This window comes from Somniosus microcephalus, chromosome 7 (assembly GCF_052327205.1).
Source record: "Somniosus microcephalus isolate GS21.2 chromosome 7, FLI_Smic_1.0, whole genome shotgun sequence".
In the NCBI taxonomy this organism is placed as follows: Eukaryota; Metazoa; Chordata; class Chondrichthyes; order Squaliformes; family Somniosidae; genus Somniosus; species Somniosus microcephalus.
This window is the reverse complement of record NC_140993.1, coordinates 129242226-129267093: the sequence shown is the minus strand read 5'-3', so window position 1 is coordinate 129267093 and position 24868 is coordinate 129242226. Positions and strand designations below refer to the sequence as shown.

General features: G+C 46.0%; 1 protein-coding gene across 5 annotated transcripts in view; it reads right to left on the bottom strand.

Moving 5' to 3' along the window:
- The window catches only part of rgs20 (regulator of G protein signaling 20), a 507528-nt gene that overhangs the window by 205086 nt on the left and 277574 nt on the right, over window positions 1–24868 (bottom strand). The window contains exon 1 of one of the 5 annotated variants that reach the window (XM_085992928.1): window positions 19310–22031. The exons of the other annotated variants lie outside the window; for them this stretch is intronic. Coding sequence (XP_085849054.1) covers window positions 19310–19324 — 15 coding nt within the window. The 5' untranslated portion in view covers window positions 19325–22031. Of the gene's footprint in view, window positions 1–19309; window positions 22032–24868 lie in introns of those variants that run through there. 5 annotated transcript variants of the gene reach the window in all.

Genomic DNA, 24868 nt, shown 5'->3' with positions numbered 1-24868 from the left:
TCTGTCTCATTAACATTGGTTTCTGTCTAAGCAGTCTCTCTTTAATTGAGTAAACTTGCATAATCTCTTGCTCACTGATAAATGCACGTTTTTCAAGGCCAGCAATTAACTGATCACACATTGTCACCATATCGTCTATGGGGATTTTTTCACCTGTGTTCACAATGTCATCATCATCATCACTACTGTCCTCATGCTTGTCTTTATTTAACACCATTTCAGCAATTTCCCCATCACTCAACGAATTCACAACAGGTGCATCATTGTCAATGTTCAGCACTTCTTCGATGTCAGCTTCCTCTAACGTATTTACACTTTCAGATGATAAACCTTTGGCGTAAGTGAGGAGGTTTGATATCATCTTCTCCTGACTGACAGGAAATCCTTCAAACTCGTCATCTGCAGGTCCATCTTCATGAAACATCGTTGAAGGCCAAAGTCTGTGCCAAGCATTTTTTAATGTTGGTTTGTCAACATCGTTCCAAGCATTAGCAACTGCATAAATGGCACCCTTAACATTGAATTCTTTCAGGAAGCTTTGGATTCCTTCGCCTCTGTTGATTGCATCAAGCATAGAGTTCAAAAAAAGGTCTTTATACTTGCTCTTCATGGAGCGTAAAATTCCTTGGTCACAAGGCTGTATTAAAGATGTCACATTAGGGGGAAAGTTAATGCCGAAAACATAACTTTTCACAAGAAGTTCAGGAGGGGGATGTGCGGAGCAGTTGTCCAGGAACAATAAAATTTTGCAGTTTTCTTCCAGTCCAACTTGCCTGCAATGAGCTCGTGTTGCTGGTATGAAGTGGTTATTGAACCAGTGAGAAAATATTCCTCTGGTTACCCATGCTTTCCTGCTCGCATAATAATGCACAGGTAAATTGCATACACCTTTCAAACATCTCGGATGTTGGCTTTTTCCAATCACTACCAACTTTAACTTGTGTGTGCCTGCAGCATTGGCACACCCAAGAACAGTCAACCTGTCCTTAGCATCCTTAAAACCTGCTGGTGCACTCTCATCAGCCGTTGCTAATGTTTTTCTAGGAACGTAGCGCCAGAACAGAGCTGTTTCATCAGCATTGTAAATTTGTTCAGGACCGAGGTTTTCATCCGATATTATTTTTGCAAACTCATCTATGTAATTTTCAGCTGCTTCATGATCAGCAGAAGCTTTTTCACCACAGATTTTCAGATATCTTATACCATGACGCTTCTTAAATTTATGCAGCCAACCTTCTGAATATTCACACTCAACTTCAATGTTCAGTTCTTCATGGTATATTCTAGCTTGCTTCATGACCATCAAACCAGTCAGTGGCACACGTTCACCTCTGCGTTGTTGAATCCACTCAATCAGCACACGGTCAAGATCTTCATTTTTTGCCCTATGCAATGTTTTCCTAATTTTCATTAGTTTATGGTCATCACTGTCAGTGTAAAATTTCAACAACTTGTCTTTCTGTTTCTTTAAGTCATATACGGTGGTACTTCCCACACCATATTCTTCAGTAAGATGTCGCACAGACACACCACGATCAAGCTTCTGCAATAACTCCACTTTCTGCGATATCGATAATGAGCGACGCTTCCTTCCCTGCTTCTCACTGTTACCCATTGGGGTATCTGCAGCTCTTTTTAGCATTTTCACAAATTGTTAAAAGCCAGCAAATATCTAAGAGAGCAGCAAATATCACACAGAGCAGCATAACACCTGCGTGGGTCAAGCATCGGCAGCGTCGGGTCATGCTATGCGCCACTTTCGGCTTTCAGAGGTTTTCTGGTTTCGGATGTGTGGATAAAGGATGGTACACTATCTCTTATCCGAAATTGGGTGGGGTTCGGCGGGGGTGGGGTACGGCGGGGGGGTCGGGGGTCGGTGGGGGTCGGGGGTCGGTGGGGGTCGGGTTCGGCCGGGGGGTCGGGGGTGGGGGTCGGCGGGGGTCGTGGTCGTGCGCATTTCGGTTTTCAGAAGTCATGCTTTGCTCCACTTTCGGCTTTCAGAGGTTTTCTGGTTTCGGATGTGCGGATAAAGATTTCGGTTTTCAGAAGTGCGGAAAAATGCTACACTATCCCTTATCCGGCTAGGCCTGTAAGTCGTGCGCCACTCTGGTCATGTCGTGCGCACGACTTACGCTGACCGAAAAAACCTTCGGTTTTTAGAGGGTTTCGGTTTTCGGAAGTCCGGATAAAGGGTAGTCTACCTGTACCAACGATATAGGTAAAAAAGGGGATGAGGTCCTAAAAGTTGAATATAGGGAGTTAGGAGGTAAATTAAAAAATAGGACCTCAAAGGTAGTAATCTCAGGATTGCTACCAGTGCCACGTGCTAGCCAGAGTAGAAATAGAAGGATATTTCAGATGAATACGTGGCTAGAAGAATGGTGCAAGGGGGAAGGATTCAAATTCCTGGGACATTGGAACCGGTTCTGGGGGAGGTGGGACCAGTACAAACTGGACGGTTTGCAACTGGGCAGGACCGGGACCGATGTCCTAGGGGGAGTGTTTGCTAGTGCTGTTGGGGAGGGTTTAAACTAAAATGGCAGGAGATTGGGAAACTGTGCAGGGAGACAGAGGAAAGGGAAGCAAGGATAGAAGCAAAAGACAGGAAGGAGAAAAGCAAAAGTGGAAGTCAGAGAAATCAAGGGTGTAAATCAAACATGGCCACAGTAAACAATAATTCTAAAAGGTCTAAGAGTGTTAAAAAAACAAGCCTGAAGGCTTTGTGTCTTAATGCAAGGAGCATTCGTAATAAGGTGGATGAATTAGCTGTGCAAATAGATGTAAACAGATATGATATAATTGGGATTACAGAGACATGGCTCCAGAGTGACCAAGGCTGGGAATTTAACATCCAGGGGTATTCAATATTCAGGAAGTACAGGCAAAGAGGAAAAGGCGGTGGGGTAGCATTGCTGGTTAAAGAGGGGATTAACACAATAGTAAAGAAGGATATTAGCTCTGATGATGTGGAATCTGTATGGGTAGAGCTGAGAAATACCAAGGGGCAGAAAACATTAGTGGGAATTGTATACAGACCCCCAAACAGTAATGCGGAGGTTGGGGATGGCATTAAACGGAAAATTAGAGATGCATGCAATAAGGGCACAGCAGTTAGCATGGGTGACTTTAACCTACATATTATAATAATAATAATAATAATCAACTTTATTGTCATTGTTAGTGCACAAGTGCAGTACAACGAAATGTAGGCTTGCGGCTCCCGAGAGTGTACATTTAGATTAAGACATTTAAACATTCAACATTCATTTGGCTTGTAATACATTAACATAAACATAATAAAGTGCATTGGCAGATGTGCAGGCTTTTGAGTATATTTGTGGAGTTCAGTAGGATGACAGCCCTGGGAAAGAAGCTGTTCCTAAATCTGGTCGTTCGGGTGCGAATGCATCTGTAGCGTCTCCCAGATGGCAGGGGGGCGAACAGACTGTGGCTGGGGTGGGTAGGGTCTTTGATGATGGTCCGTGACCTCCGTAAACAGCGTTTCTGGTATATGTGCTCTATGGTCGGTAGCCGGGTGCCGGTAATGCGTTGGACAGTTTTGACTACCCGCTGCAGGGCTTTCCGGTCATAGTAGCTACAGCTGCCATACCATACTGTGATACAGTTCGTCAGGATGCTCTCTATTGTGCAGCGGTAAAAGTTAGAGAGGATCAGGGGTGACAGGTTACATCCCTTCAGCCTCCTTAGGAAATATAGGCGCTGCTGGGCCTTCTTCACCAGAGAGGAGGTATTGAGGGACCAGGAGAGGTCTTCCGTGATGTGGACTCCGAGGAACTTAAAGCTGTCCACCCTTTCCACCACAGCCCCATGGATGTGGATGGGGGTGTGACTTCCGCCTTTAGACTTCCTGAAGTCCACAATGATTTCTTTGGTTTTCTTGATGTTAAGGGCCAGGTTGTTATCGGCGCACCACTTCACGAGATGCTGGACCTCCTCCCTGTGGAAGAGGAATTCCTAGAGTGTATACGGGATGGTTTACTGGACCAATATGTCAAGGAACCAACTAGAGATCAGGCAATCTTAGACTGGGTATTATGTAATGAGAAAGGATTAATTAGCAATCTTGTTGTGCGAGGCCCCTTGGGGAGGAGCGATCATAATATGATAGAATTCTTCATTAAGATGGAGAGTGAAGTAGTTGATTCAGAGACTTGGATACTGAATTTAAATAAAGGAAACTACGATGGTATGAGTCGCGAGTTGGCTAGGATGCATTGGGGAATGTTACTTAAAGGGTTGACGGTGAATAGGCAATGGCAAACATTTAAAGATCGCATGGATGAACTACAGAATTTGTTCATCCCTGTTTGGCATAAAAATAAAACAAAAATGGTGACTCGACCATGGCTAACATGGGAAATTAGGGATAGCATAAGATCCAAGGAGAGGACATATAAATGGGCCAGAAAAAGCAGCAAACCTGAGGATTGGGAGCAGTTTAGGATTCAACAAAGGAGGACAAAGGGATTAATTAAGAGGGGGAAAATAGAATATGAGAGTAAGCTTTCAGGGAACATAAAAACTGACTGTAAAAGCTTCTATAGATATGTGAAGAGAAAAAGATTGGTGAAGTCAAGCGTAGGTCCCTTGCAGTCAGAATCAGGGGTATTTATAATGGGGAACAAAGACATGACAGACCAATTAAATACATACTTTGGTTCTGTCTTCACAAAGGAGGACACAAATAAACTCCCAGAGATGTCGGGGAACATAGGTTCTAATGAGAGGGAGGAACTGAATGAAATCAGTATTTGTAGGGAAATGGTGTAAGGGAAATTGACGGGATTGAAGGCCGATAAATCCCCAGGGCCTGATAATCTATATCCTAGGGTACTTAAGGAAGTGACCCTAGAAATACTAGATGCATTGCGGGTCATCTTCCAAAATTCTATAGACTCTGGAACAGTTCCCATGGATTGGAGGGTAGCTAATGTAACCCCACTATTTAAAAAAGGTGGTAGATAAAAAACAGGGAATTATAGACCGGTAAGCCTGACATCGGTAGTGGGGAAAATGCTAGAGTCAATTATAAAAGATGTAATAGCAGAGCACTTGGAAAACAGTGACAGGATCGGACAAATTCAACATCGATTTAAAAAAGGTAAATCATGCTTGACTAATCTACTGGAATTTTTTGAGGATGTAACTGGTAGAATAGATAAGGGAGAACCGGTGGATCTGGTGTATTTGGACTTTCAGAAGGCTTTCGATAAGATCCCGCATTAGAGCCGAGCGTGCAAAATTAAAGCACATGGGATTGGGGGTAAGGTACTGACTTGGATAGAAAACTTGTTGGCAGACAGGAAGCAAAGAGTTGGAATAAATGGGTCTTTTTCTGAGTGGAAGTCAGTGACTAGTGGGGTAGCACAGGGATCGGTCCTAGGACCACAGTTATTCACAATATATATTAATGATCTAGACAAGGGAACTAGATGTAATATCTCCAAGTTTGCAGACGACACAAAGCTGCGTGGGCGTGTGTGATGTGAGGAGGATGCCGAGAAACTCCAGTATGATTTGGACAGGTTGGGCGATTGGGCAGATGCATGGCAGATGCAATATAATGTGGATAAATGCGAGGTTATCCACTTTGGTAGCAAAAATAGGATGGCTGATTATTATCTGAACGGCAATAGATTGGGAAAAGGGGAAGTGCAATGAGACCTGGGTGTCCTTGTGCACCAGTCGCTGAAGGTAAGCATGCAGGTGCAGCAGGCGGTTAAGAAGGCAAATGGTATGCTGGCCTTCATAGCGAGAGGATTTGAGTACAGGAGCAAGGATGTTTTGCTGCAGTTGTACAGGGCCTTGGTGAGACCACACCTTGAGTATTGTGTGCAGTTTTGGTCGCCTTATCTGAGGAAGGATGTTCTTGCCATGGAGAGTGTGGTGTATGTGCCTTTAAGAGCAATTATGGTGTATGTGCCTTTAAGAGCCCCAGGTGTGCGTAATGCCGGTAATTGCCACTTGGGCTATATAAGCCTGTGTATTGTGTATATCCTTTAGAAACCCCCCCCCCAGACTTGCTTAGTAAATACCTATGAACCAACTCCTGTCTTCAGTGTCTTTATCTACACACGGACACTACAGTGGCGACGAAGTGGAAATGGACTTACCTGCAATTCGGCAGCACCTCAAGCACATCGATTCCTCCAGCGTCCAGAAGACTCAAGGAAATAAGAGAAACTGTGGTTTCACCAGCTGGCCAAGCTGGTGACAGGTACTGCGCTAATCCTTCCTGGGCGTCAGGCTGGAGCTCCAGCGGCGGGCTCTACAGCTGAGACAGGCAGCGAAATCGGAGGCAAGCAATAACGGACTGGGAGGGTGCACTCGAGAGACGGCCGGCGCGGCAAGCAGGTCAGCGTTTAGACCTCCGTCGGGAACGAGTCTCCAACAGTGAATAAACGGAAACCACAGTAAAACAGCGTTGTTATCGGTAGCAGCGGCGGGAAAGCGCGGGAAGCGCCATATCGTTGCTACAGAGAGAAAAAAAAAGGCGCGGGAAGCGCCATATCTTTTCTGAAATGCCTAAATCTGGTAATATTGAGGCTTTTGATGGCGAAATAGAAGATTGGACCACATACGTGGAAAGAGTAGAGGTTTATTGCACTGCAAATGGAATAACAGATGAAAAAAAAGCTTCAGTACTTCTGAACTTAATGGGCGCGAAGACATACGGGTTGTTACGAAATTTAATCACTCCAGCCAAACCAAAGGACAAGACTTTTAAAGAAATTGTTGATACCCTGCAGGAGCATTTAAACCCAACACCGCTGCTGATAGCGGAACGATTCAAGTTCTTCAAGAGAAATCAACACAAGAATGAAAGTAACGCTGATTACCTAACCGAATTAAGAAAGCTATCAAAGTACTGCCAATTCGGAGCAGGACTATCGGATTATCTTCGAGACAAATTTGTTTGCGGTCTCTTAAGTGAAGGAACACAAAAAAGACTGCTTTCTGAAAAAGATTTAACATTGGACAAAGCTTTCAGTATGGCTGTATCATACGAAGCAGCAGCAAAAGGAGCTGCAGAGATACAACAAGAGACACAGGACTTCGGCACCCATAAAATGACACAGGAGTTCGGAATATGTTATTGCTGCGGCAGATCCACCCATAACCAGAGGGACTGCTGGTTCAAGGGCAAAGCATGCAGGCAATGTGGTAAGATTGGACACATTGCACGGGTATGCCAATCTGGACAAAATAAATCCACTGACAGAAAACAAAAAATCAAGAAAGAAAAGTACAGGAAGGTACAAATGATGACGGACAACAGCTCCGAAGACCAGAATAGTGATAGCGACTCCGGAAACAAGAGACTAAGCTGTCTCAAATTACATAATGTACTTGCCAAAGAGGATTACCAAACCATTTGGGTTACCCTCACAATAGCAGGGTCCCCAGTTAAAATGGAGCTAGATACAGGATCAGCTCTAACCGTAATAAATCGACGAGATTACGAGAGGCTATTTTCGCATATACCTTTGAAAGACACATCCATTATCTTAAAAACATATACGGGGCAGAAAGTCTACCCCAAAGGAAAAATAAGGGTGCCTGTGGTATACAGCGGCAAAGAAATACAAAAGTTGTATTTATACATTCTACAAGATGGTGGTCCACCGTTGTTGGGACGTGAATGGATAAGGAAGATACGTTTAGACTGGCACTCCATTCAGGCACTGACGGTGACCAGTAAGGAAAAAAACAATGATGACATCATACCTGAACGATTAAAAGACATCTTGGCCAATGCCAAAGAAGTGTTTCAAGAGAAACTAGGAACCTTGAAAGGCATCACCGCCTCAATAAAAGTGGAAGATACAGCAATTCCAAAATTTTTTAAGGCAAGACCGGTGCCATACGCAATACGTCCGGCAGTCGAGGCAGAGCTGAAGAATTTGGAAAAGGCAGGCGTATTATCCAAAATAGATTGGAGCGAATGGGCAACACCCATCGTTCCAGTCATGAAAAAAACATTGAAAAATAACTCTGAGGAACAGAAAAAAATTCGCATCTGTGGGGACTTTAAGGTGACTGTAAACCCGGTCCTTCACACGGTACAGTATCCTCTTCCGAGGATAGAAGATATTTTCGCCTCACTATCCGGAGGGAAACATTTCACAAAAATTGACTTGGCACAGGCATATCTACAGATGGAGGTTGAGGAGACCTCTAAAAAGTATCTCACAAAAAACACACACAAAGGCCTGTACCAGTACAATCGACTGGTTTTTGGAATAGCATCAGCTCCAGCTATCTGGCAAAGAGCTATGGAGCAAGTCCTGCAAGGGATTCCGGGGACTCAATGCTGCCTAGACGACATCCTTATAACAGGAGAAAACGACAACGAGCACCTTGCCAATTTGGAACAGGTGCTCACTAGGCTGAAAGAACGGGGCCTACGAGCAAATCGCCCTAAGTGCGAATTTTTCCAAAATCAGATATCATATTGTGGCCACATAATTAATAAGGAAGGGTTGCATAAGTCACCTGAAAAAATTGAAGCAGTTATAAAAGCCCCAGCACCTGAAAATGTTTCACAATTAAGGTCATTCCTGGGATTAATAAATTACTATCATAAATTTTTACCGAACTTATCAACTATTCTACACCCTCTTAATGATCTTCTACAGACAGGAGTGATTTGGAAATGGAACGAAGACTGTAAACGTGCCTTCCATAAATGTAAAGACTTAATCACATCCGAGAAAATTTTGGCTCATTACAACCCATCACTACCAATCAGACTGGCGTGCGATGCATCCCCTTACGGCATAGGAGCGGTATTGTCCCATAGATTCCCTGATGGCTCGGAACGGCCGATAGCTTTTGCGTCACGCTCATTGAACTCAGCTGAGCGTAACTATGCCCAGATAGACAGGGAAGCACTCAGCCTGGTATGGGGAGTGAAGAAATTCAACCATTACCTACACGGACAAAAATTTACCTTGCTAACTGACCATCAACCCCTCATCTCCATATTCAACCCTAAAAAAGGTGTCCCCATTATGACGGCACAAAGACTACAGAGGTGGTCCCTTTTTCTAGGGGCACACCAATACAACATTGAATACAAAGGGTCAAAACAGCATGGGAATGCTGACGGTTTATCACGCCTACCGTTGCCAACGATAGAAGAGGCACCTACAGTAGACCCAGTAGAGATATTCCACTCTACCATAGTGGAATGTCTACCGGTGACAAATTCTGCCATTGAAAGGGAGACAAGAAATGACCCTACTCTCTCACGGGTCTACGATTTAACAGTGAAGGGATGGCCAGCACATGGCGAACCACTGTTGCCAGCATTCTCGCAAAGAAGAGAACAGCTGTCAGTGTGCCGAGGAACCTTGATGTGTGGATCCAGAGTGGTGATTCCACCCAAACTCCAGGATAAAGTGCTAAAGGAGCTTCACGAGGGGCATCTGGGTGGAGTGAAAATGAAGAACCTAGCTAGGGCGTTTGTATGGTGGCCAGGTATCGATGGAGACATTGAAGGCATGACCAAGAGCTGCCTAGGATGCCAGAAGGTCCAAAATGCTCCGCCACAGGCCCCTCTACATCCATGGGAGTGGCCCTCATCTCCCTGGCAAAGGGTGCACATCGACTTTGCTGGTCCATTTATGGACTCAATGTTCTTAATCGCAGTTGATGCACACTCCAAGTGGCCGGAGGTAATAAAGATGTCCTCCACCACCACGGAAAAAACCATCACAGTATTAAGGACCATCTTTGCCAGGAATGGGCTGCCAGAGCAGATATGTTCTGATAATGGACCGCAATTTGTGTCCGAAGAATTCAGAAAGTTCTTAAAGAACAATGGGGTAAAGCACTACACGTCCGCCCCATACCATCCCGCCACCAATGGATTGGCTGAAAGGTTTGTCCAGACCTTCAAGAAGGCCATCAAGGCCATGGGTAATGAAGACATAAAACTTCAGCACAAGGTGGATAACTTCTTATTTGCATATAGGAATGCAACGCATATGGTTACTAACCAAACTCCCGCCATGATGTTCTACAATAGAAACCTAAGATGCCGGCTGGATTTGGTCAAGCCCAACATCCGAAGGGACGTGGAGAACCGGTAGTTTCAGGGCATGAATGAAAGGCCAACTAGGGCCTTCCAGATAGGCCAACCGGTTTTGGCCCGGGACTACCGTACCGAGAAATGGCAGCCTGGAACTATCTGCACACGATTAGGACCACTGATGTATACCGTGGACATCGGAGACAGCATAATAAGGCGCCATGCTGACCAAATCATCAAGTCATCCGAAAAGGGACAACCTACACCACCACTCTATACATCTAACGATGAAGTAGAGATACCCATATCTACCTCCGATCCGGTGATACTGGAGCCCGATGAACCCGACACTGGCCTTCAAGCCGGATCAGCCTTGCCAGAAGAACCTACTACACCACCAGAAACTACTACACCCCCGAGGCGTTATCCGGACCGAGTCAGGAAGCCTCCTGAGAGACTAACTTATAATTAATTAATACAGCAATGTATATTATTTTGCATATAACATGTAATTAATAATTACTTAAAATATGATGTACTAGTTAGCGAGAAGGGGAGGAATTGTGGTGTATGTGCCTTTAAGAGCAATTATGGTGTATGTGCCTTTAAGAGCCCCAGGTGTGCGTAATGCCGGTAATTGCCACTTGGGCTATATAAGCCTGTGTATTGTGTATATCCTTTAGAAACCCCCCCCAGACTTGCTTAGTAAATACCTATGAACCAACTCCTGTCTTCAGTGTCTTTATCTACACACGGACACTACAGAGAGAGTGCAGCGAAGATTCACCAGACTGATACCTGGGATAGCAGGAATGACGTATGAAGAGGGATTGGGTCGATTGGGCTTATATTCACCAGAGTTTAGAAGAATGAGAGGGGATCTCATTGAAACTTATAAAATTCTAACAGGACTAGACAGACTAGATATAGGAAGGCTGTTCCCGATGGCGCGGGAGTCCAGAACCAGGGGTCACAGTCTAAGGATAAGGGCTAAGCCATTGAGGACTGAGATGAGGAGGAATTTCTTCACCCAAAGAGTGGTGAACCTGTGGAATTCTGTACCACAGAAGACAGTTGAGGCCAATTCCTTAAATATATTCAAGAAGGAGTTAGATATATTTCTTAAGGCTAAGGGGATCAAGGGATATGGGGAGAAAGCAGGGACAGGGTGACGTGCCTCAATAACTTCAAGACTCGAAGTTAGCAGAATAAAACAAGGCTTTTATTAGCAAAGAAAAGATGCCGGTGGCTGCACCTAGCTTCACCTGGCGTGCTGCTGTTCTACTGCAGGACAAGCCTGGACTTGTCTTAAGTAGGGCCAGGTATGGGCGGAGCCGACACACAAAGGGGGCGGTGCCCTATACACAATACAAGGTACAAACACCGGAGCAGGCAATACAATATATACAGTTAACTACAGAGTCTGATGAATGACATATTTCATCACATTCACCCCTTCTACAGAATTAGTCTGTCCGGGGGTGTGATAGTCCTCTGTGACCGATGTAACGGTTGCGGTGCCGCGGGTGCCGGCTGGGTGCCCCGGGTGGTCTCCTGGGTCTCTGCCGGGGGCGCCACCGGGGTTGTTGACGGAGTAGGTGGTGGGGGAGTAGGTGGTGGGGGTACCGTTGGCTGGTGTTCTTCCGGGGGTGATGAAAAATTAGTGGGTGGAGTGGGTGGGTAATAGTTGTTGTGGTTGTTGTTGTTGTTGTTGAAGTCGTTGTCGTTGCTGCTGTTGTTACCGGCTGGGGCGAGGTCTTTTATGGACACAGTGTCCTCCCGTCCGTCGGCGTGCCGGTCATACGCATATTGTGGGTTGGCGTGGAGCAGGTGCACTGGCTCCACGGGGGGGTCCGTCTTGTGGCCCCTCACATGCAGGAGTACCGGACCTGGGGTGGAGAGCCATGACGGTATGGATACGCCTGAGGTGGATTTCCGGGGAAACACAAACATTAGCTCATGAGGCGTGGCATTAGTGGTGGTTCACAATAGTGACCGTATTGAGTGTAGCACATCTGGGAGGACTTCCTGCCAGTGGGAGATAGGGAGGCCCTTGGTCCTTAGAGTTAGGGTGACTGCCCTCCATACTGTCCCGTTCTCTCGCTCCACCTGACCGTTACCCCGGGGGTTGTAGCTGGTGGTACGGCTCGTGGCAATCCCCTTGCACAGCATGTACTGGTGTAGCTCTTCACTCATGAAGGCCGCCCCCCTATCCGTGTGGATATAGCTTGGCATACCGAACAGGCAGAACAGGCTGTTGAGGCATTTAATGACCGTGGCGCTGGTCATGTCTGGGCAGGGGAAGGCGAATGGGAAATGGGAGTATTCGTCCACAATGTTCAGGAAGTAAACATTGCGGTCGATGGACGGGAGGGGGCCCTTGAAATCTAAGCTAAGCCGCTCAAAGGGCCGTGTCGCTTTGATTAGGTGGGCTCTATCAGGGCGGTAGAACCGAGGCTTGCACTCAGCGCAAGTGCGGCAGTTCCTGGTCAGAGACGGAACCTCCTCAATCGAGTAGGGTAAGTTGCGGGACTTTATGAAGTGGAACAGCCGTGTGACCCCTGGGTGGCAGAGGTCGTTGTGGAGGGTCTGTAGCCGATCCCCGGTGGCGTTGGCACACATCCCTCGTGAGAGGGCGTCGGGGGATTCGTTAAGGGCCCCCGGCCGGTATATGATGTCATACTCGAAGGTGGAGAGCTCGATCCGCCACCTAAGAATCTTATGATTTTTAATCTTCCCCCTCTGTTTATTATTGAACATAAACGCTACCGACCGCTGGTCGGTAAGTAGGGTGAAGCGTTTGCCGGCTAGGTAGTGCCGCCAGTGGCGCACTGCCTCCACGATGGCTTGGGCCTCCTTTTCCACGGAGGAGTGTCTGATCTCGGGCCCCTGGAGGGTCCTCGAGAAGAAAGCTACGGGTCGCCCTGCCTGGTTGAGGGTGGCCGCCAAGGCAAAGTCAGACGCATCACTTTCCACTTGAAAGGGAGTGTTCTCGTCCACTGCCTGTAGCGTGGCCCGCTCAGTATTCTGCTTAATGCTTTTGAAGGCAGCATGGGCCTCAGCAGAGAGCGGGAAAGAGGATGCTTTCAAGAGGGGACGGGCTTTATCGGAGTAGTTAGGGACCCATTGGGCATAATATGAGAATAACCCCAGGCACCTTTTCAGGGCTTTGGGAGTGTTGGGCAGGGGCAGCTCCCGTAGGGGGCGCAATCGGTCGGGGTCTGGTCCGATTTCCCCATTCTCCACCACGCTGCCTAGTATGCAAAGGCGCGTGGTGTTGAAAACGCACTTGTCCTCGTTGTAGGTGAGGTTGAGTTTTTGTGCGGTTTTCAGAAACCTCGCGAGGTTTGAGTCGTGGTCCTGTTGGTTGTGGCCGCAGATGGTGACGTTGTCGAGATAGGGGAAGGTTGCCTGCAAGTGGTGGTCATCGACCATGCGGTCCATCTCCCTCTGAAAGACCGAGACCCCATTCGTCACCCCAAAGGGGACTCTGAGGAACTGGTAGAGGCGTCCGTTTGCCTCGAAGGCGGTGTACGAACGGTCCTCTGGTCTGATAGGGAGCTGGTGGTACGCTGACTTGAGGTCGATGGTGGAGAACACCCGGTATTGGGCGATTTGGTTCACCGTCTCGGATATGCGGGGTAGCGGGTAGGCGTCTAGTTGGGTATAGATGTTGACTGTTTGACTATAGTCAATCACCATCCGCTTCTTCTCGCTACCCCTCACCACCACCACTTGGGCGCGCCACGGGCTGTTGCTGCGTTCAATAATGCGCTCCTTCAGGAGCCTGTCTACCTCGGTCGCGATAAACCGCCTGTCCTCCCAGCTGTACCTCCTGCTTTTGGTCGCTGTTGGCTGGTAGTTAGGGGTGAGGTTCGCGAATAGCGAAGGCGGCTTTACCTTCAGGGTAGCCAGACCGCACACTGTGAGGGGCGGCTGGGTCCCACCGAAATTGAGCGTGATGCTTTGGTGGTGGCACTGAAAATCCAGGCCCAAGATCACGCTCACACATAAATCTTTCATAATTAACAGTTTAAAATTATTTTATACAGTGTCTTTAACGGACAATCGTACCGCACAGTAACCCGCAATAGTCGATATCTGGGTTTTGTCGGCCATAGAGATCCTACCCTGAGTAGGGACTATAGTTAGAGAGTCGTTGTACCAGATCAGGGTGAATGAAGCTCTCTGTGCTCCCGCTGTCAATTAAACATTTAACCTTGCACCCATTTACCTCAATGTCCACCATCGATTTGGATAGTGGGTGCGGTCTGGACCGGTCCACTGTGATCGACGCCACTGTGGGGCCCTGATTGGGACAAGATGGTGGGCCACACGAGGCCGGGTAAGATGGCGTCCACGCTGTCTGCTCGCGAGATGGCGGACCCCACGAGGTCAGACAAGATGGCGTCCAAGATGGCCGCTCCCACGGCGCGCACGCGGCGGTGGCGGTTTTGCCTGCGGGGTTCCCTCTGCACACCTTCCCAAAGTGCCCCTTCTTACCGCACTTAAAGCAGGTGGTGCCTTTCGCCGGGCACAGGTTCCTGGTGTGCTTCGGCTGCCCGCAGAAGTAGCATTTGGGGCCCCGATGCGTCGCGGCGGTCATAGGGCTTCTGGGGGGAGAGCAGGGCCTCGACGGTGTTGGGCTACCGGGCTGGGAAGCAGAGGCGGCGTGGGCCACGCGGCCTGCCGAGTAGGAGTCAGAGTTCTTCTGAGCCACATCCAACGATCGCGCTGTGTCCACACTTTGCTAATAAAATTGACGTGCCTCAATAACTTCAAGACTCGAAGTTAGCAGAATAAAACAAGGCTTTAATTAGCAAAGAAAAGATGCCGGTGGCTGCACCTAGCTTCACCTGGCGTGCTGCTGTTCTACTGCAGGACAAGCCTGGACTTGTCTTAAGTAGGGCCAGGTATGGGCGGAGCCGACACACAAAGGGGGCGGTGCCCTATACACAATACAAGGTACAAACACCGGAGCAGGCAATACAATATATACAGTTAACTACAAAGTCTGATGAATGACATATTTCATCACACAGGGTACTGAATTTGGATGATCAGCCATGATCGCATTGAATGGCGGAGCAGGCTCGAGGGGCCGAATGGCCTACTCCTGCTCTGATCTTCTATGTTTCTATGTTTCTATGTCAAAGCCTTCCCACCATGTACAAGGACAAGTCAGGAGTGTGATGGAATACTCTTCACTTGCCTGAAGGAGTGCAGCTCCAACAACTCAAGAAGCTCTACACCATCCAGGACAAAGCAGCCTGCTTGATTGATACCCCATCCACCACCTTAAACATTCACTCCCTCCACCACCAGCGTACCGTGGCTGCAGTGTGTACCATCTACAAGATGCACTGCAGCAACTCACCAAGGCTTCTTCAACAGCACCTCCCAAACCCAGGACCTCTACCACCTACAAGGACAAGGGCAGCAAGCGCATGGGAACACCATCACCTCCAAGTTACACATCATCCTGACTTGGAAATACTGTATATCGCCATTCCTTCATCATCACTGGGTCAAAATCATGGAACACCCTCCCTAACAGCACCGTGGGAGTACCTTCACCACACGGACTGCAGCGGTTCAAGAAGATGTCTCACCACCACCTTCTCAAGGGCAATTAGGGATGGGCAATAAATGCTGGCCTTGCCAGTGACACGCACATCTGGTGAACTAAAAATAAATAAATAACTTGATATTGAATTAAATATTCTAACTGGCACTTCCTGGTTCAGAGTCTATGCTGCTCGTTAACAATTATTCAATCTGATTGGTTAAGGAGTCATACAGTTGCTTTTTCTGTTCACAAAAATCCCAGATCCCTGTAGAGGGTACTGCGCTGAAATTGCTCTCTCATCACAGTAAATTGCAGAGCATAATCCCACATAGGGGGCAATTTTTACCGGAAAAAATGGGTGGGTTGGGGGCATGTGGCTAGTTAAGTTGTAAAAAATCTGAATCCCGACCTGAATCCACCTCCAACTCGCCCACTTCCAGTTTTAACCGAGGCGGGACAGTGGCCGGGCAGCCAATCCGCTGCCAGGAGGCGGCTTGGCTATTTAAATATTATAATGAGGCTGGAAGCCTCTGCTTTAACCTCCATTTTATATTAACTTTAGCTGGTCGGGTTTTGCTCGCCTCACGAAACCCAACCGTTAATGGAAGGTGAGGACTGCTGGAACCAGGAGGAAAGTACCTTTACACTTACCTCCTCAATCCAGAGTCTCTGCCTAACCCACCCCCCACAATCGGAGATCCCCAAGAGGCCTCTGAGTCTTACCTCGAGGCCTCTGATCCCCTCCCCAGGCCACCAATCCCGCACCCCCAGACCTCTGATCCTCCCCCAAGCTTCCGATCCCCATCACGAGGCCTCCCCCACTCCCCGTGTTCCTCCCGGCCTGCGATCTGTAATACACCCTGCCCCCCTGCTTTTCTGGCTGCCCCTGATCCTAGAATCATAGAAATTTACAGCAAAGACGGAGGCCATTTGGCCCATTGTGTCTGTGCCGGCTGAAAATGAGCTATCCAGCTTAATCCCACTTTCCAGCTCTTGGTCCGTAGCCTTGTAGGTTACTGCACTTCAAGTACATATCCAAGTACTTTTGAAATGTGATGAGGGTTTCTGCCTCTACCACCCTTTCAGGCAGTGAGTTCCAAAACCCCACCACCCTCTGGGTGAAAGAAGTTCTCCTCAACTCCCCTCTAATCCTTCCACCAATTTCTTTAAATCTATGCCCCCTGGTTATTGATCTCACTGCTAAGGGAAATTGCAATATTCACTCTACCTAGGCCCCTCATAATTTTATACACCTCAATTAAGTCTCCCCTCAGCCTCCTCTGTTCCAAAGAAAACAACCCCAGCCTATCCAATCTTTCCTCAATGCTAATATTCTCCAGTCCTGGAAACATCCTCGTAAATCTCTGTACCCTCTCCAGTGCAATCACATCCTTCCTGTAATATGGTGACCAGAACTGTATGCAGTACTCTAGCTGTGGCCTAACTAGTGTTTTACACAGTTCAAGCATAACCTCCCTGCTCTTATACAAAAGCAAAATACCGTGGATGCTGGAAATATGAAATAAAAACAGAAAATGCTGGAAATACTCAGCAGGTCAGGCAGCATCTGTGGAGAGAGAAACAGAGTTAACATTTCAGGTCGATGACCTGTCATTAGAACTGGAAGAAGTTAGAGATGTAACAGGTTTTAAGCAAGTGCAGGGGCAGAGAAAGGGGGAGGGGAGGAAAGAACAGAAGGGAAGGTCTGTGACAGGGTGGAAGGCAGGAGTGATTAAATGACAAAAGGTACGATAGTACAAAGCAAATGGAGATGGTAATGGAACAAGTAAAGAAACAAAAGATGAGTCTAGAAGAGATGTAAATGGGAATGGCAGAATCAACAGCTGCCATGTGAAAAAATAGGGGCAGAAGTTATGGTCTGAAATTGTTGAACTCGATGTTGAGTCCAGAAAGCTGTAAAGTGCCTAATCGAAAGATGAGGTGCTGTTCCTCGAGCTCACTTTGAGCTTTGTTAGAACGGTGTAAGAGGCCTAGGACGGAGAGTTCAGAATGGGAGTGGAGCGGAGCATTAAAGTGACAGGTGACCGGAAGCTCGGGGTCACACTTGCGGACTGAACGGAGGTGTTCCGCAAAGCGGTCACCCAATCTGCATTTGGTCTCCCCAATGTAGAGGAGACCACATCGTGAGTTGTATTCGCTGCTCACATCTCTAACCTTTTCCACTTCTGACGAAAGATCATCGACCTGAAACATTAACTCTGTTTATCACTTCACAGACCTCCCTGCACTTTCAATCAATGCCTTGGGTAATAAAGGAAAGAATCCAATATGTCTTCTTAACCACCTTATCAACCTGTCCTGTTACCTTCAGTGATAAGTGAACATGCACCCCAAGGTCCCTCTGTTCCTCTACACCTCTCAGTATCCTACCATTTATTGTGTATTCCCTTGCCTTGTTAGCCCTCCCCAAATGCATTACCTCACACTTCTCTGGATTGAATTCCATTTGCCACCTTTCTGCCCACCTCACCAGTCTATTGATATCTTCCTGCAGTCTACAAAAAAACTTTAAAAAAAAGTGTAATATGGAAATATGCAGTAATTGTGGCAAATGTTAGGCTTAGGGGAAAGAAAATCCTACTACGATCATTTTTATGTTTTTATATGCTAACCCTTACTGTGTGGAGAATGGACTCACAGTACCATTTAGTCGTGGTTTATTTGCAGTAAACCCAAAGAGAGAGCGAGGAGCGCTGGGCAGTGACCCAGGCAGGACTCAGCAAAGATACCATGTCGAAACTCACAGCCACAAAGACATAGACAAAGGTGCAAACTACCCGCACCTCATCCACAGCCTTAGTCCACTCCAAGTATTCCTCTGAGCAGGAAAAAGATAAACACAGTCCATACAGCTTCTCCTACAACAGCTTAGCAAACCACAGGAAGCTATCCACCTGTAACTGATTAGTTGTGCCTTTGCTAACGATCCATTTTGGACCCCCCACCCCCGTGCTCCTCCAGCCGGTCCCCGGTCCCCAATCTTCTTGCAATTCCTCGCCCTCCTCCTCCGGCTACCCCCGATCTTCTTGCGATTACCCCCTTTGCTCCTCCAGCTGCCCCTCCCCAGGCCCCCGATCTCTTCAGACCACCCCTGCTCCTCCGGCCACCCCCGGCCCCCACCCGATGTCTCCCTCCCTCCTCTGTGTGGCCTAGTGCTGCAGGCCTACCCACCTGGAGCCAGCCAGCCTCTCAATCTGGCTGGCTGCAGGTGGGATACAAAGGCTTCCCATGCAAATCAGGCCCTTCCGTTAAATTCGGCAGGACCTGCAGGAAACCCGTTCTACCGGGTTTCCCGACCACCTTGGAGGCCCCTTCACCCCCACTCCCAGCCCGCCATCCCCATTAAAATTCAGCCCAGTAACTCTGTGGGCAAGTGTCAGTGTAATGAATGGCTGGCGCTGTTCATTCACCACTGAGAGCACTATCCAGCCCATAGTGTTGTTTCACGTTTTCATGACATCCCAAAGAACTTTACAGTGGACCACTTTTGAAAGACAGTTACTGTTGTGATGCACTGTCATTGGTAGACATTTAGACGTGAAAAGACTTGGAAGATGCTTTCCCAATGCACTCTGGCTGTTTTAAATATCTAGTTAAATCTATTCTGAGAAGGAACAACCATTTGTTAAAAGGGTATGGTGCTAACGTTCTTACCACCTTACCAAACATTCCACCATAATAGATAGATCCACTTTGTCCTTTACAGGTTAAACATCTTGAGTCCTTTTAAATTAAATCTAAAAAGATAAAGGAAGGATTTTCTGAGTTATATATCACCTTGGAAATAGTTCTATCTGTTTGTGTTGTGCAATTTCCCCAGGCTATGATGAACAAATAGAACCAAGTTGCCGCTCCATCAGCGATCGAATCAGGCCAGTAAAGCAAGTCATGTACAGGAAACTTTGGTTTATCCGGAGGTTAACTGTCCGGAATGCTCGATCCACTGGCAAAATTCAGGAGTCGGTTCAGTAAGTTTTTTTTCTTTTCGTTGCTTTTTTTTCACCAGTCAGGCTCTGCAAGGTCTAGCTAAAGCTGTTGCTTAGCTACAGAGACGCTTGCAAGCTACGGCCGACTGTTTAGAAGCTGTACAGGATTTGTTGCTAGATACGGAACTCAAAAGCTCCATATGTTTTAACATTTGCGCTGGTTTGTCCGGCAGTTTTGATGGGACGGCAACAGCTCGGTCCCGTCGGTGCCGGATATCACAAAGTTTCCTGTACTGAGACTATTTGCAAGCTGTAATTTCTTCTCACTGAAAATCAGACACTTGGGTCTGGTTTGCCATTTTCCTGCCCCGCAGCTGCTGATTTGGATAAGACAAATATTGTAGTGAGCTCAAAATAAAGACTAAACCCGAGGGGGGCTGGTCACTCTGAGAAAAATCGAACAAATAAAGCCAAATGACATTTTAAAAAGAGAATTTCCAGCAATCTGCCACAGGAAACCAGCAATAATAACAGATGGGAAAAGACAATAATTAGGAAATATGATAATTTAATATTGGTTTATAGCAACATGCCTCACATAGCACAACAAGAATAAAAGCCTGCAGTGTGCTAGTTGCCCATGTTCACGCTATATTAGGTTATTTATATTGAAAATGAGATTTATTCAAATAGTTGACATAGAAACTTACAGTGTGCATGTATCCAGGCAAGTATTTAGCCTGTTATGAAAGATGAGAAAAACAAACCATCCTGTAGGCATTTTAACGACGTCCACCCATTGATGCAAAGCTCGAGGAAGGAGCTCTGACTACATCCGTATATTGATTTGTATCTGTATTCCATTTGCTTTGGATTTCTTGTATTTAACTTTTTTCATTTCTTCTAACTGGTTTGATAATCTCAAAATATCATTCTCTTTGCAAAGACATAAATGATGACATTTCTCAATCCTCCCTCACTCATCCCTTTTCTCTTTAAATTGCAATGGTAAAACTGCAGACATTCATCAATAACTTAAAAAAGTGAATTCCTTACTACATTATAACCTCCTTTAAAAATACACAAGGTGGATTTGTTTTATTTTCCTCTAGGCTAAATTAAGGAATCCCATTGTAAATTGGTCAACAACAAAGAGTAGAATTAAGGGTAAAATATCATCAAACACACAAATCTTACATTTGTTCATCAGGAGATTTTCATATTGAACATTTTTTGGGGGAATGGTTTTAACGCTAAACTTTGTCAATATTTGCTTGAACTACAAAGCAACAGAGATTCAAATAACTGGTTTATGCATGGCATGAGCTGTGATGATAGTTAATTAAGATCCATGTTTCAATTTATTTTCCCTAATGTATGGGCTGAAGAGAAAAAGACCCATTTCCCTCTCTAGAGGCCTCTCCTCCTAAGGTCTAATTATTGTTCATTATTCCAATTATGAAACGTAAGTGGCTCAAAAACAATATCTAAAGGTAGGTTCACAGATGTTGTTTGGATCAAGTATTTTCTAAAAATATTAATTATGGACTATGGCTCCTAATGAAGGATATCCTATGCCTAAGGTGCTAATGTATGAGGGCAAGTTTGGTTAATGTGATTAACTTTGTCAGACGCACAACATTACAGAATACAGCAATCAGTAAGAGACACAGGTTCCCAGCAAATTGGATTGTTAAAATATTACTCAAAATAGAACTATTTGAAAATCTGATTTGATATAAAAAGACCAGTGCTAGTGTGAGCAAGCACTGAGTGCGAGTCAGCAGAGAGTGCTGTGAGTTTGGGTACGTGTGAGAGTTCTTTAATTGTTATTTCTCTTTAAATCATTCTTGATAAGATTACTTAAGCTGTTTAAGTAAAGGGGAAAGTTAAATATTTGGGATTCTGTTGGTTTAAGAAGAGTAAAACAAGGTAACACTGCAGTAGGAGTAAATTGGCACAGCAGGCAGTGGAAACCAGTTCTCTAACCAATCAGCAGGGGTGACTCATTTGGCTGTAAACAAACAAACAGTATAAAAAGACCAGTGCTAGTGCGAGCAAGCACTGAGTGCGAGTCAGCAGAGAGTGCTGTGAGTTTGGGGAAGTGTGAGTTAGGGTACGTGGGGTGTTAGGTGCTCTTTTCAAACTTTAACTCTGTGGGTTGTAGTTAATAAGGCCTTTCTGGTGCAGAGTGACTGTTGGTAAACCATTTAACTGGTGTAATTAGAGGGATTGATTTAATTTAAATCCAATTAATTAAAGGGGATACTAGCATCTATAATCGGGCAGAGGGTGTCCATAACTAACAATAAAAAATTTAATTAACTACATAGAATGGAGCAGGTGATGTGTTACTGTTGCGAGATGTGGGAGCCGGTGGACCCCATTGAGGCTCACGGTGATTATATCTGTGACAAGTGTCTGCTGCTACAGGAACTCCAGCTCCATGTTGATGAGCTGGAGTCTGAGCTTCAGACACTGCGACACATCAGGGAGGGGGAGAAGTACCTGGACTCTGTGTTTCAGGAGGTGGTCACACCTATGAAGTTAATTAATTCAGATGTAGCCCATGGTCAGGGACAGGACGGTGTGACTACGAGTGAGGCAGGTACGGGGATCCAGGAGGTAGTGTTGGAGGAGCCGCAGCCCTTGCTCTTGTCCAACAGGTTCGAGGTTCTTACTCCCTGTGGGGACAGGAGCAGGGACTGCATGGAGGATGAGCAACCTGGCCACAGCACCGTGGAACGGGGGGCCATTCAAGAGGGGGGAGTAAATAGAAATGTTGTAGTGGTAGGGGATAGTATTATTAGGGGGATAGATAGAGTTCTCTGCAGCCGAGAGCGAGAGTCCCGAAGGCTGTGTTGCCTGCCCAGTGCCAGGGTTAAGGACATCTCCTCTGGGCTGGAAAGAAATTTGCAGTGGGAGGGGGTGGATCCAGTTGTCGTGGTCCATGTTGGTACAAACGATGTAGATAGGACTAGGAAGCCGGTTTTGTTAAAGGAGTATGAGCAGCTAGGGGTCAAATTAAAAAACAGAACCTCAAGGGTAATAATCTCTGGATTATTACCTGAGCCACGAGCGAATTTGGCTAGGACAAATAAAATTAGAGAGTTAAATGCGTGGCTCAAAGACTGGTGTGGGAGAAATGGGTTTGCTTCCTGGGACACTGGCACCAGTACTGGGGCAGGAGGGAGCTGTTCTGTTGGGACGGGCTTCACTTGGCCAGTGCTGGGACTGGAGTCCTGGCGGATCATATAACTAGGGCTGTAGAGAGGGCTTTAAACTAACTAGTGGCGGGGGGAGGTTCCTAGAGAGCAAATAATAAAAATGACAACAGAGAAGGTCATAGACTTAGGTAGCAGTGGGGAAATTAAAAACCAGAACATGTCAGGAAGGGGCAGAAGGTATGGAGTAAAAGGTAAAGTAATAAAAAGGGCAAAAGCAGGAACTAAGTGTCACAAAATATATTTGTAAGTTCTCTATCTGAATGCACGTAGCATTCGTAACAAAATAGACGAGTTAATGGCACAAATAACTACATATGGGTATGATCTTGTGGCCATTACAGAAACATGGCTGCAGGGTGACAATGCCTGGGAATTAAACATACCAGGTTATTTAACGATCAGGAAGGATAGGCAGGAAGGAAGGGGAGGTGGGGTGGCTATGTTAATAAAGGAAGGAATCACTGTAATACAGATAAATGATATTGGGTCAAAAGATCAGGATAATGAAACAGTTTGGGTGGAGATAAGGAATAATAAGGGGAAAAAAACACTAGTGGGCATAGTCTATAGGCCTCCGAACAGTTGCAACTCTGTTGGACGGAGTATCAATCAGGAAATAGTTGAGGCTTGTAATAAGGGAACATCTATAATTATGGGGGATTTTAACTATCATATTAATTGGACAAATCAAATTGGACAGGGCTGCCTTGAGGATGAGTTCATTGAGTGTATTAGGGATGGGTTTCTTGAGCAGTATGTAACTGAACCGACCAGGGGGCAAGCAACCTTAGATCTGGTCCTGTGTAATGAGACAGGAATAATTAAAAATGTCCTAGTAAAGGATCCCCTTGGAATGAGTGACCATAACATGGTTGAATTCCATATTCAATTAGAGGGTGAGAAGGTTGGATCTCAAACAAGCGTGCTAAGCTTGAATAAAGGAGACTATGAAGGTATGAGAGCGGAATTGAATAGAGTGGATTGGGAAAATAGATTAAAGGGTAAGACGATACATGATCAGTGGTGTACATTTAAGGAGTTATTTTACAACTTCCAAAAAAAATATTCCACTGAGAAGAAAAGGGTGTAAAAGAAAAGACAGCCATCCGTGGCTAAGTAAAGAAATTAAGGATAGTATTCGACTAAAAATAAGGGCATATAAGGTAGCCAAATCTAGTGGGAGGATAGAGGATTGGGAAAACTTTAAAAGACAGCAAAAAATAACAAAAAGATTGATTAAGAAAGGGAAGATAGATTATGAAAGTAAATTAGCAAAAAATATAAAAACAGATAGTAAGAGTTTTTATAGTTATATAAAAAGAAAAAGGGTGGCTAAAGTAAATGTTGGTCCCTTAGAGGATGAGACCGGGAAATTAATGGTGGGAAATATGGAGATGGCAAAAACACTGAATGAATATTTTGTATCAGTCTTTACAGTAGAGGACACTAAGAATATCCCAACACTGGACAAACAGGGGGCTATAGGGGGGAGGAGCTAAACATGATCAAAATCACTAAGGAAGTGGTACTCGGTAAAATAATGGGACTCAAGGCGGATAAATCACCTGGACCTGATGGCTTACATCCTAGGGTCTTGAGGGAAGTGGCGGTAGGGATTGTGGATGCATTGGTAATAATTTTCCAAAACTCCCTGGACTCAGCAAAGGTCCTGGCAGACTGGAAAACTGCTAATGTAACACCCTTATTTAAAAAGGGCAGTAGACAGAAGGCTGGAAACTATAGACCGGTTAGCCTAACATCTGTGGTGGTAAAATTTTGGAGTCCATTATTAAGGAGACAGTAACAGGACATTTGGATAAACATAATTTAATAGGACAAAGTCAGCATGGTTTTATGAAGGGGAAGTCATGTTTGACAAATTTGCTGGAGTTCTTTGAGGAAGTAACATATAGGGTGGATAAAGGGGAACCAGTGGACGTAGTGTATTTAGACTTCCAAAAGGCATTTGACAAGGTGCCACACAAAAGATTATTGCTTAAGATAAAAAATCACGGGATTGGGGGTAATATTCTGGCATGGATAGAGGATTGGCTATCTAACAGAAGGC